At 32.8% G+C, this 12,521-nt stretch overlaps 1 protein-coding gene across 1 annotated transcript; it reads left to right on the top strand.

The window, feature by feature from the left end:
* Positions 1–3,386: 3,386 nt before the first annotated feature.
* On the top strand, positions 3,387–11,240 carry LOC123534843 (DNA oxidative demethylase ALKBH2-like). The gene is made up of 3 exons (XM_053519924.1): positions 3,387–3,796; positions 8,336–8,478; positions 10,854–11,240. The coding sequence occupies exons 1-3, from the start codon at positions 3,443–3,445 to the stop codon at positions 11,152–11,154; spliced, it is 798 nt and encodes a 265-aa protein (XP_053375899.1). The 5' UTR covers positions 3,387–3,442; the 3' UTR covers positions 11,155–11,240.
* The last annotated feature ends 1,281 nt before the right edge of the window (positions 11,241–12,521 follow it).

Raw genomic sequence — 12,521 nt, 5'->3', positions numbered from 1 at the left:
CTTCGCAAAACAACTTGTTATTGTAATGCCCCTATAGTTATTTGGATCTGAGGAATCACCCTTTTTATGTAATGGAATAATGAACCCCGACGACCAACATCTCGGAAAGGTTCTACTATCAAGAATGTAATTAAATAGCAGTTGCAAAGGATTTACAATATCATTTATATTTGCTTTAAAATATTCATATAAAATATTATCAGCCGAACAAGCTTTATTACTACCCAGACATTTAGATGCCCGCACAATCTCTTCAATAGATATAGGCCTATCAAGTTCTTCAAATGATGCACTGTTGCTTTCCGAAGCTAAAAATGTTTTAACAAAGTCATTACACTCAACATTTGTTTCACGTTGGTCGTGGTCGGAGGAGAGACCTTTAAAATGCTCGTAAAAAGAGTCAACTGTTATTTGCTCGCCTCGGTTTGCAAAAGATTTCTGTTTAAAAGTCTTCCAGAATTCACGCGGCGATTTATGTTTCATTGTATTTAGGGATTGGGCAAATGATTTATTAAAATTGTTTTTACATTGACGGCAGTAATATTTATAGTCTTTTTTCTTCATATACACGTTCATTCTTGTTTCATCATTTGGGGTAATATTATATTCATACACTGCTTTTTTATACAATTCATATAAGGATCCATGGAATTCAGGTCTTTACACCTCTGGGACAATACACCCTAGGACTTTACACCTCCCAAACCTGAGACATTACTCCTCCCAAAAGGGAGGTGTAAAGTCCAAGGTTTTATATAGTTTTTTACAACTTTTTTCATATCCTTATTAAGGCTTAATTATTTTATTCAAAAATTGTGAGTCTAAAACATTGTTGATTGTTGCATTTATAATCCAACTTTATAGCTGTAATATAAATACAAAAGTGATGAAGATTTGTGTCACACTTATCTAAGTTCAAGATTAAAGTAAACTTGATATATTAAATTTGTTATGATAATTGATTGATCATCACAAAAGAAACATTAACACCTGCTCTTAAAAGTAATCTTTGATATTTTAATGACAGTTGATTGATAATGTTTAAAGAAACATATTGAAGTTATAATTTATATACACTACACAGGATCAATCTGGCACTTTTCTTCAACAGTTTCCAATATCTAAATGTTGAAAGAAATAATCGGAAAAACTGTTATTTTATGATATATTATACTAACCTTATTGCGTAATTATAAAATATCAAATCGAAATGTAGTTTTGAAATAAAGAAAATGGCTTTCAGAGAAACACAAATATTTGTTTTTAAATAAGAGTTTGAGTACGATTTTTTTCAGTGATTTAAAAAAGTAGGAGTCAGAATTTTTTTTATAATATGTTGCCGTAATATTTTTTTTCAGAGTTTAATAATTAACGACCATTAACAGAGTATTAAAAAAATTAATGGCCCCATTAGTTCTTACTAATTAATGTGGAATTAAGGGGGACAAAATCCCCCTTGTGAAATTATCAAGGTGAACAAAATCCCCCCTGTGAAAATAACAAGTAGGACAAAATCCCCCCATGATAATTTTTTGAGGTGGACAAAATCCCCCCTGTATCTTGGTATTGTTCCAGGGAAGAGACTACCCTCAGAATTGGGATTGGTGAAAACTGCAGATCGTATGTTGTAATGTCTGTTATTGCATTATTCAAGATAAAAATATAACATCCAGCTATCAAGTGACTTTTATACTCAGGTTTTTTTTCTTCACAAAAATAAGTACAGATGAGGAAATCTTAAATTCTGTTAAAGGTGCAATCACATTATATTTTGAGCAACATTTTCTGACATTTTTCAGTTTTCATATTCTGTTAGAGATTTTTGTAAGGAACAAAAAGACATATTACAGGGAGTAGATTATGAAAAAATAATTATAAAAATTAATAGGCATATATAGGCATGTGATATGGTGAAATTAATTAATTGCTAGACATACTAGCATCTCTGGAATGTGAGAAATAATGCACACTTGTGCCATTACTATCAATCAGGGACACTTGCTTCAATTGGAATTTCAAAGGAATACTCAGCATGTGACATGTAGTTAAGACAGCATGATTTTTGAGAATTGATTCTTCTGGACAATAAAGCTCATGAAGCAATGAGATCCATCTTTAAACAGACAAAAAAAATGTTGTCTTAAATATATGTATATTACCTTTCACATTATATCATTTCATAATTCCTTAAAAAAAAATTATCAATATTATTTTATTAAATGTATAGTCTAAATAATGGGACCTCGGGTAGACCAATTTTACATTATGATATTTTACGGTGTCTACCTAAAGGAGGGGGTATCATCCTATCAAAAAAAATTATAATGATATTCAACTCTTGAGTACAATTATATGGACTAATAAAATGTAATGACTGACACAAAATGAATTGACAAACACTTTTTAATTATCATTTATAATGTTTCTTCCTTCACAATATTTGACAATTAATTCTAAGGTGATCAATTAAAATTCACAATATGTTTAAAAATGAGTTATTAATTAGAATACTGTAATAATAAATACATCTGGAAAAAAAAAACATATCTGAAATTGACAAAATTTTGAACCAGCATTCATTCTTCAAACATTTCCAAAAGAATTAAATTATTTGGTTAAGCTTAATTTTTTGTGTCAAGATTCTACAAAAATACACAATTAACTTTTATTTCTTTAACAGCATTTCAATGTATTTAATTTACCATCAACAGTAGATTAATATTACACATAGCTACAAGGCTAACCTTTTTTAATTATCAATTAGAAGTGTGACAAACACTTTCTACTTAATCAAATCAATTATAACTTGAATAATCAATAATTATTATTGCCTACACATACACAATAGATATCTATAGTAAATAAATAAGGGAGGTGTAAAGTCCTAGGGTGTAAAGACCTGGAGGAGTAATGTCCAAGGGTGTATTGTCCCAGAGGTGTAATGTCTTGATACCGATCCATGTATAAGAACCTATTACCATTAACACATGAGCTAATTTCTGACAAACACAAAACAGAGATTGACAGAGATAAAGCAGCTAAAAAGGAATACATGAGCAGGTGTTCAATCATATTTAAAGCATTTATGTAAATTATGATAAGTATTTAAATGCAACTATTAGTATACGTAGCAATTAAAAAATAAAGATATACGAATAAAATACATAAAATACAATAAAATGTGGCTTGTTTTAGAGTTTAAAAAATCACTGAAAATATATTATCAATTCATTGTTTTTCCATTTTACAGTGAAAATCAGTAAATTGGGGCTAGAATTGATCTACTGGTATGTCTCCCTGACAATCATCGTAACGGAAATAAGTTAGTGGTCTTTAACCCTTAGTCAAACGGTAATTTAGTCATGATCGTAGTTGCTTCCCTTTTATTTAAATACGCCATTTGTGGAAAAGATAAACAATTGCATTGAGCATAAACTTTTTCATGAAAATGGACAAATTCGTTATCAGAAAACGGTGTTTAGACTCTGAAGACAATACCACAAGTAAAAGGACTAAAACTGAAACAGAATGCGACGAGTTAACTGAGCCGTCTCCGAAGGATACTCACACGAAAACTGATTCATGCGGTAATTGCGTAACTGGAATTTTTGTTGTGAAATCACCAGTGTGGAAAGAAATAAGGGCGGAAAATCTGGACTGCGATTATTGTGTGTTGTTTGATAGATGGCAAGCAAACGAAATTTTCAAAGAGTGTGAACAGTTATTGACCTATAACGAAGGAAAACTTGCGAAAGTGAACATCTTTGGAAAATGGCATGACATACCTCGAAAACAGGTAAGACTTGCAGTAAGCTACATTTTATTAGGTTCATTGTCAATTTCTGTTAACAATAAAAGCTTCAAATAATGTTTAAAGATATACTGCGCACATGTTAAGTAATGTTTATACTGTGCACATCTTTCACTAAAACATTTTGTATCAGTTGTTATAGGTGTAGTTTATATCCTCATTAAATGTATTTACACTGGCTAATTATAACTGTTTTAAAAGCACAAATAACCAGTCTGAGCAGTTTACTAAACCAAAGAGCTATAAAAATAAATAGATTGGCAACTTGAAAGGCATATAGAGCAAATCTCGCCAACCTCCCGTGACAAAAAAAACGAGATCTCGTTTACCAAAGTGGCGCTTTCTCCACGCGCCATTTTGTTTGCGAAAGCAATTATTCATCGGTAAAATAATTATCACCGTATGACCACGCTTCTTTCGATGGCAAAAAAAAAAACGTGTACCATTTCACATTAAACTAATTTTGTTTTAGAAGCTAACGTGTATTTTAAATGTAGTTTTAAAGGTACACATTGTAACTCCATGCTCGCTGATGTTTGTTTTTAGTAAGATAACGCCGAATCACGCTATGACACAAGCTCACGCGAGATTACAGCCAGTTGCCATTCTGTGTATTTTATACTTCTTTGACTAAACACACAGCACATATAGTCATCTTTGTATGTTGGTTATCTGCAAGCTGATTTACCATTTGTTATGCAGATGGATTTGTTATATGCCCTGTCCGATTTATCAAAATCACAGCACAGATAACAAATGTAACTTTTAAATAATCTGTAATTAGCTCTGCATATTCTGTGAATGGTACAGGTAGTAAATTGATAAAGTATTAAATGTCAAATGCTCAATGACTGGTATGTATAATCATTCTTGTCATTGAATGGTCTATCTTCAAATTATCAAATTTACATATATCCAGGATCTGGTCAAGGTGTGATGAACTGGTTTCTACATCAGTAAAATTCACAGCAGTCTGTCAACAAGTTTCAGTTTCTCGGATCTGATACAAGTCAACATGCATTAAAACCCAAACATGCTTGTAGTTGTGATTAACACAAATCATCCTTTTTTGATAGATATTAACTCTCATTAATATATGACTCCTTATATTTCTTAAATACATGTATAAACTAGTAGCTTTTCCATAGTGGAGTGTTACCCGATGTCTTAAACTAGGTCACTAGATCAGATCATAGAAAAACCTTATAAACATTTCAGAGACAACACTTCTATGTGATCTTCATAAAACTCTTTTGTCATATTATTTGTTTCAGTGAAGTCTAGGTCAAGTGAAAAAAAACTGATTAATTTATGTAAAGATCTAGCTCACTAGACACTAGGTCAAATCATACTTCTAAAGACATTGTTAACACACAAGTGGCCAAATTTTCTACCTGATCTTCATCAGACTTATTCTGAATGTTTGTCTTTTTAAAATCTAGGATAAATTTGTATCTGGGTCACTTGGGGAAAAACTAGATCATTAAATCAAATCATAGGAAAACTTTGTTAACACTTTAGGGACAATTTTTCAACTTGATCATCACAAATCATTGTCAGAATGTTTGTCTGTATGACATCTAGGTCAAGTTTAAAAGTGGGGTACTTGAGGTAAACAACTATGTCATTAGGTCAAATTCTGTCATAGAAAACTTGGTAAATAATCCACCCAGTTTACATAAAATATGATCAAAATTCAAATGATTGTCTCTATGAAATCTAGGCCATTATCTGGGGTAACAAGTAGATCAGATGAGCGATACAGGACCTTCAGGGCCATTTTGTTTGTTTATCAATGTCGGGATTGTTGGTGATTTATGCCCTCGGTTACGGATACTTGAAACAGTTTTAGTTTAATCATATTTTATTGTAATTATCATACAAGACTGACATTATGGTAAATGTACATCAAGACAATAATATACAGATACATATGTAAATATATATACAACAGCAAACTCTCATTACATCAAGACATATATAATACTAATGTACATTAAGAAATATTCGGTAACTTTGCAAAGGTGCGATAATACAAAAGGGTTGGACCACAAGTTTTGCCAACATTAGAAATCGGTCCGTCCCTTGAAACATGTTAACCGTTTCCAAGAACAACAGAATGTAGTAAAAATTGTACCGGAATCATTAAGTCATCAGCTATGTAAACATTGCATTTATTCTTCTTGTCATGTTTTTAACGCAAGAATAGCTACAATACACGTTTTGTGTGTATTAACGTATGCAGTCTGCAGTAGCCCTTAGGATATGTTGGTGACCTCGACCCAACAATCCCTCGGGCTTCAGCAGACGTTAATACAAAAAGGAACGTGTGGTATCCAAATATTTGCCAGAATTTTACACAGTGAAAATTAGTGTTACGTTTGGACTATCGATATTTTTATTTACGAACCCCATATCTCGAAAGTCGAAACACCAAACTACGATGATGGGAGTCGAAAACACAGTGGTGAACGTCGAAATCACGATGGTGAAAATTCGAAACTACGATGATGAAAGTCGAAATCTCGTAACCACGATGATGAAAACGCGATGTCATTTCGTCTTTTCACCAACGTGATTTCGTGTTTTCATCATCGTAGTTTCGAGTTTTCTTCATCGCAGTTTCGTTATTACGACTTTCGAGATGTGAGGTCACGAAAGTCGAAAGTACGATGATGAAAGTCGAAACTACGATGGCGACAGTTCGGTGGTGAAAGTCGAAACCACGGTGATGTATTAAATATGTCGTCGATTGTTGGACACACATTTAGAAGTTTGTATCAAATATGTCGTTGATTATTGAACGCATATATACAGTAATGTATCAAATATGTCTTCAATTATTAGACATATAAATACAGTTAAAAACAAAGTTTGTGTGATAATCAAATACATTTTTATCATCGAACAAACGTAACATGAAAATAATTATTTGTATGCGGTAATCGAGCAGAAATATAAACAACCAAACGGATATGTGTCCGATTATTGAACATAATATAAAAACCGAACATAGACACACATCTACTGCAATAGTTTAACATATTTGAGCCGCGCCTTGAGAAAACCAACATAATGGCTTTGCGACCAGCATGGATCCAGACCAGCCTGCGCATCCGCGCAGTCTGGTCAGGATCCATGTTGTTGGCTTTCAAAGCCTATTGCAGTTAGAGAAACCGTTAGCGAACAGTATGGATCCTGACCAGACTGCGCGGATGCGCAGGCTGGTCTGGATCCATGCTGGTCGCAAAGCCACTATGTTGGTTTTCTCATGGCGCGGCTCATTCTGTTCGTATTTACATAGATGCTATGTGGCAATGGTTAACTTAAAATTTGGACATAAGACCTCTTTAAACTCATAAACCTCAATTAACTGAATGGGTAGCATCCTCTATAGTGAGATTCAACCTGCAGTATTTTGGCGCGGGCATGGGGAGGCGGTGGTGGCAAATGATGTTAAGGTAGTTCTGCACGTTCGAATTAAATATTGTTCTAGAATGTAGAATTTCATTAAATCATATTTTTTCAAAGCATCATTGTATCGTGTGCTTTTTTATTATACCGATTTATTTGAAAATATTGGCCCTCCGGTCAAATACAATGTTCTCGAAAGAATCATAGTTTTGTCAAAATTTGATGATATTTTTACATATAGACAAAACGTTCCACTATTTAGATTTTAATTAAACTTTCCATAGTTGTAGATTTACCTATTTTAAATTGGATGACCAATTAAAATGTATAAGTCTGCGTACCAAGTGTCAGTTGAAGTCCTTATATTGCTTGTTATTTTATGTTATTATCTTGAATTGTTTTACATCAGAACCTGTCTATTTTCAAAATTAGCCTGGGTTGACTGCCTAACTGTGCTATGCTGGACACGATTGGTTTTGCCTTTGCGACCAGCGTAGATCATGATCAGCATGCACATCCGTGCAGTCTGATCATGATCTGCACACTGTATTCAGTCAGTATCTTTTTGGTAAGCACTCTTTTTAACAGTTAACGGTACTGTCCAAATTGGAAGATGGACAAGTTCATTATAGAAATTTAGCCGGGTAATGGTTGATATTTGGTATACAATATGTACCCGGCAGCATTTATACTACCATAATAACGGCAACCATGCATTATTATAAGTTTTCTGGAAGAACTAAGTTAATACGCAGTCACTTCCGGTTAATCAGACATGCAGAACTACATGAAGCGCTTGGACGTGGAGGTCCAGACTGCTTTCTAGACGAAATAAATTCTGTAGACCAACCTGAATGGCTTGCATTGAACCGTTGATAGAGTTACGCTTTGCATTTGTAGATCTACACATGTTCACATATTTTAACAAAACAATAACACATAATTATATGATATATGTTTAGTCATGAACATTTGGTATTTTCTCTCGTCGATATATGACCATTTTGTGTCGATTCGCCGTAAAACCCGACTCACTCACTCACTCACTCACTCACCCTTGATATTTTTGTCAATTTCAGGCACTGACAATAATTTCTGTGTCAATTATAGGTTGCCCATGGTGACACAGGATTGTCATATACCTTCTCGAATAATACTGTTCCAGCAAGACCTTGGACTCCGTTCCTAGAGAAGATAAGAGACACCATAACTCATGTCACAGGCTATGACTTCAACTTTCTCCTCATAAACAGGTAAGAATTTTATCCCCATAAACAGGTAAGAACTGCCCGCATAAATAGGTAAGAGCAGTCGTCATAGCCGATTGGAATTTACTGTTACATGCCAAATTTAAATTTCAAAGTTTTTTTTTTAATAATTATGCATTGCCGACCGTTATAGCAAAGTCATGCAACAGAATAGTATACGATTTCGGCTTTCTCTGGTAGTTATGAATGTAGTCTAAAGATGCCGGTATCGCGTAATGGGGATACGTAATCACACAGAATATATATTTATCTTTATTAGAGTCTCATTACTATACATGATAAACAATACAAACACAAATAAAAGAGTTACAAACAAAGTATAGTACCAATCAAATTTGATTTATAAGAGACTGTATACAAATTAAAAGTATCTATACATATTTAAGAACATAATTTTATTAAGAATCTAAAATTCTATTAAAATTTAACACAAAAACTGTCCGTAAGACAGCGCTATCTAACTTTCTTACTGCTTGACTCTGAATTGCAACTGAAAATTTTATGATACACTGTGGTCAAGACATTCTAACTTAAAAAGAGGCATAACTCTGTCAAATTTCAAATCAGAGTTATGGAGATTATTCCTCCTGGTGAAGATTTTTATAGTATGTGACCATCTATAGTTTCAAGTCAAACGCTTTGATAGTAGCAGAGACTTAATCAAAAATTTAACCAAAAACTTTAAGTAAAAAAAGGGGGATAGCTCTATCAAAATTTGAATCAGAGTTATGTGGATACATAACAGGAGATATTCTGGAGTTAATTTTGACAATATATAACTATTCCAAGCTTCAAGTCAATATCCTTGATAGCAACAGGGATATTTGATGAAATAAAAAAAAAAAAACAAAAAAAAACTTTTAAATAAAATTAATCCCAGTTTAAAAGGGGCATAACTCTGTCAAAATTCAAATCAGAGTTATGTGGATTTTTTTTCCTGGTTAACCCTCATAGTAAATAACTATTTTAAGTTCCAAGTAAAAGCTAACAATACCTTAAAGACCTTAAAATTTGATCACAGAATAAAAACATCGGTAAGACTAATTTTCCATTGATTATCAGGAAGTAAGATACAACATATTGACATTTGCGAATAGAACCCCTTTTTTTCCCCAAACGTCACTTAAATAGCACTTCTTTGAACAAAGTCTATGAAAAACAAATACAATTGAAAGAGTTAAGTAAATTTTCCATCAGTGTATTCAACATTTTTCAGAGCAGTAGATCATACTTTCTATATTAAACGCATACTAGTATTTTTCTTTTCCTTTTTTTTCTTTTAAAAGAATTTAACATCATCTCTATTTACAATAAAAAAATAAAAACAAACTATATTAGTGGTATAAACAATTTGTCCTAAGTTTTAAAATTTCTGAACAGGATTTGGCAGTGTATTTAACCATATTTTCATTTGACAGAAGGAAGCATATTTTTTCAGTATCAGAATACCTGTTGAAACTTGGACATATACTAGTAGCTTTGTCAAACAACACCTGGCGTACAGAAACAGCCGATTGCCATAACGGGTCAATTAGCCATCATTATTTGACAGTTTTGTTGTTTCAGACATCTATTTCATTTAAAGTATGCAACATTTAATCAAGTAAATCGGTGTGACTGAATGGGAAAACAGAACTGTAAATTTAATATTAAATCGCGTTTTAGTAAATTTACTGGCCTACACCCACTTTGAACTCACCCATACATTTTTAATGCAGACAATTGGAGTTTAATGCAGGGATGGAATTCAGCATAAACACCTTAAAGAACCTCTTTTAAGAGATTTATTTGACGTTCTTTTTGAACATTTGCAAAGTTGTAACTTTATGTTATTACACAATTTATTAAATGGCAATGGAATATTCGCATAACTAAACCTGTATTGGCATGTTGGAGTGCCAATAATACTGGTCACGTCATTGCTGTTTAATGAAATGTTTATTATAAACTTACACATAACTTTCTGTTTTCAACAAGCCAAAGGGCCTGCTAATAATCGGTTTTATTACATGACTCATTGTATGAATCGCCGGTCCGTAGTTTGTGCTTTTGACCGGTTCACAGTTTAAAGCTAAATCTTGCTGAGCTATAGTCAAAATGTGAAAATTAATTTCTGATGTCATGTAATAAAACAGTTACTGAATGGCATGCTGGTCAATAGTTAGATGTGATGGCCTTAGGTCCTTCGGTTCTGACCGAGAGCCAGTAGTTTTGACTATTGACCGGCAAGCCATTTGATAAGTGTTTAATAGTGCACGCTTCTGCTTATTTGCATGGCTTACACGATTCTGTTGTATAAAATTTTGCTGCTATTTTTAGTAAGCTGTTATAAATTTAGTTAGAATGTATTTTCTTTTTAGGTACAAGGATGGTCTTGATCATATGGGAGAACATCGTGATGATGAAAAAGATTTAGTACACGGCTACCCTATCGCTTCATTGTCGCTAGGGCAACCGAGGGACTTCATCTTTAAACACGCTGAAGCACGTGGAAAGCATGCTAAACGCAAGATTGACACAGTGAAGGTAGAACTGCAGCATGGAAGTTTATTAATGATGAAACACCCAACAAACACTCATTGGTACCATTCTTTGCCTCAGAGAAAAAAGCTTACACAAGCTCGGATAAATATGACTTTTAGAAAAATGGTTGTAAAGTGAACACACTGTATACCGTGAATTGCTCATATGTAATATACATTCTGTCGGTAAAGATATCATATATCTATCCGAGGAGCTGTGTGATATACCTGACTCCTTATATAACTCGCTGGTCCGTAGTTTGTGCTATTAACCGGTATACAGTTCAACACAGATTGAATATACTACATTCAAATACTGGGCGCGGGTTTACCCGCTATCAAAGTTATATTTGTACTTCTGACAATTATAAAGTCTTTATTTTATTCCTAATCACACCAAGATGTTCATGACCTACAAAAAATTGTTCCATTCTTAAACCATGAACTGAATTAGTCGTAATTTAGCCTGTCTCCATTAAGCTAATACAAGATCTATCAATGATAAGGTATTCTAGCCCGTGGTTTTATTATGCTTTACAGCTGGCCGTTTAGATAAGGTCATGTGAGGTCACGTAGGGCTCATCTTAGATCTGAGAATCATTTGTATTGGTTTCTCATCATATTTTAATAGTTTGGCATTTGCTTTCTTACAAATAGTGTTACAAATAGATCAGATGTATAATATTAATATCACAGTTAATAAGTAAGATATGTATAAAGTTAAGGTGGTGAATGTTAATATTTCACACTGAAGTTTTATTGTTTTTTTACTTGTATGCAAACTGTTTGTTGTTGTTGTTGTTGTTTTGTAGAGTTACATTTTGTACACGTGACATGATATTTTAATAGATAAACTGTAAATTTAGGTATTAACTGCTTTATCCTAGCTGTTAATGACTGGCACTGAGGTACATAATAGTTGCCATAAAACAGAAAAAATAACTCTGCCGAAAAACCCGCACTTACCAGACGTTTCAGGGCTTTGATTTTCAAGTTTCAAATATCTACTCATCTTTCATTGCAGTTCTTACCATTTGTTTTTTTAACAAAGATCGAAGTACAGCTTGCATTTTCAGCAAAAAAAAACATGAATATTGTGCCAACTGTGTATAAGTATGACCAGTTTTTGTTTTAATTTTGTTTTCAAATCGGCATTTATTTATTACTTTTGTCTGAGTCATAGCCTTTTCAATAGAAATTTGAAAAAAATATTGACATGTTACTGTCTCTTCATTATACACCTGTATATAACATATGTCTTAAAAATAAAATACATGACTCCTTATGTAAATCACCGGTTCGCAGTTTGTGCTATACGAAAGGCCTATATTAAACTTACGTTTTCTTGCCTACTATTTAAGTCAAAAGTTTAAAAATGAAACTGCGAAAATTATTCATTTCTTTCTTTATTTGCAGTATATTTAAATTAATAACAAAGTTAATATAAAACAGAAGTTTATTTTGCAAATGTAATTGACATGTAAAAAATATAAGGGCAGATAACTT

The sequence above is a fragment of the Mercenaria mercenaria genome, chromosome 12, assembly GCF_021730395.1.
Source record: "Mercenaria mercenaria strain notata chromosome 12, MADL_Memer_1, whole genome shotgun sequence".
Taxonomy (NCBI): Eukaryota; Metazoa; Mollusca; class Bivalvia; order Venerida; family Veneridae; genus Mercenaria; species Mercenaria mercenaria.
This window is presented reverse-complemented; position numbering and strand designations above follow the sequence as displayed.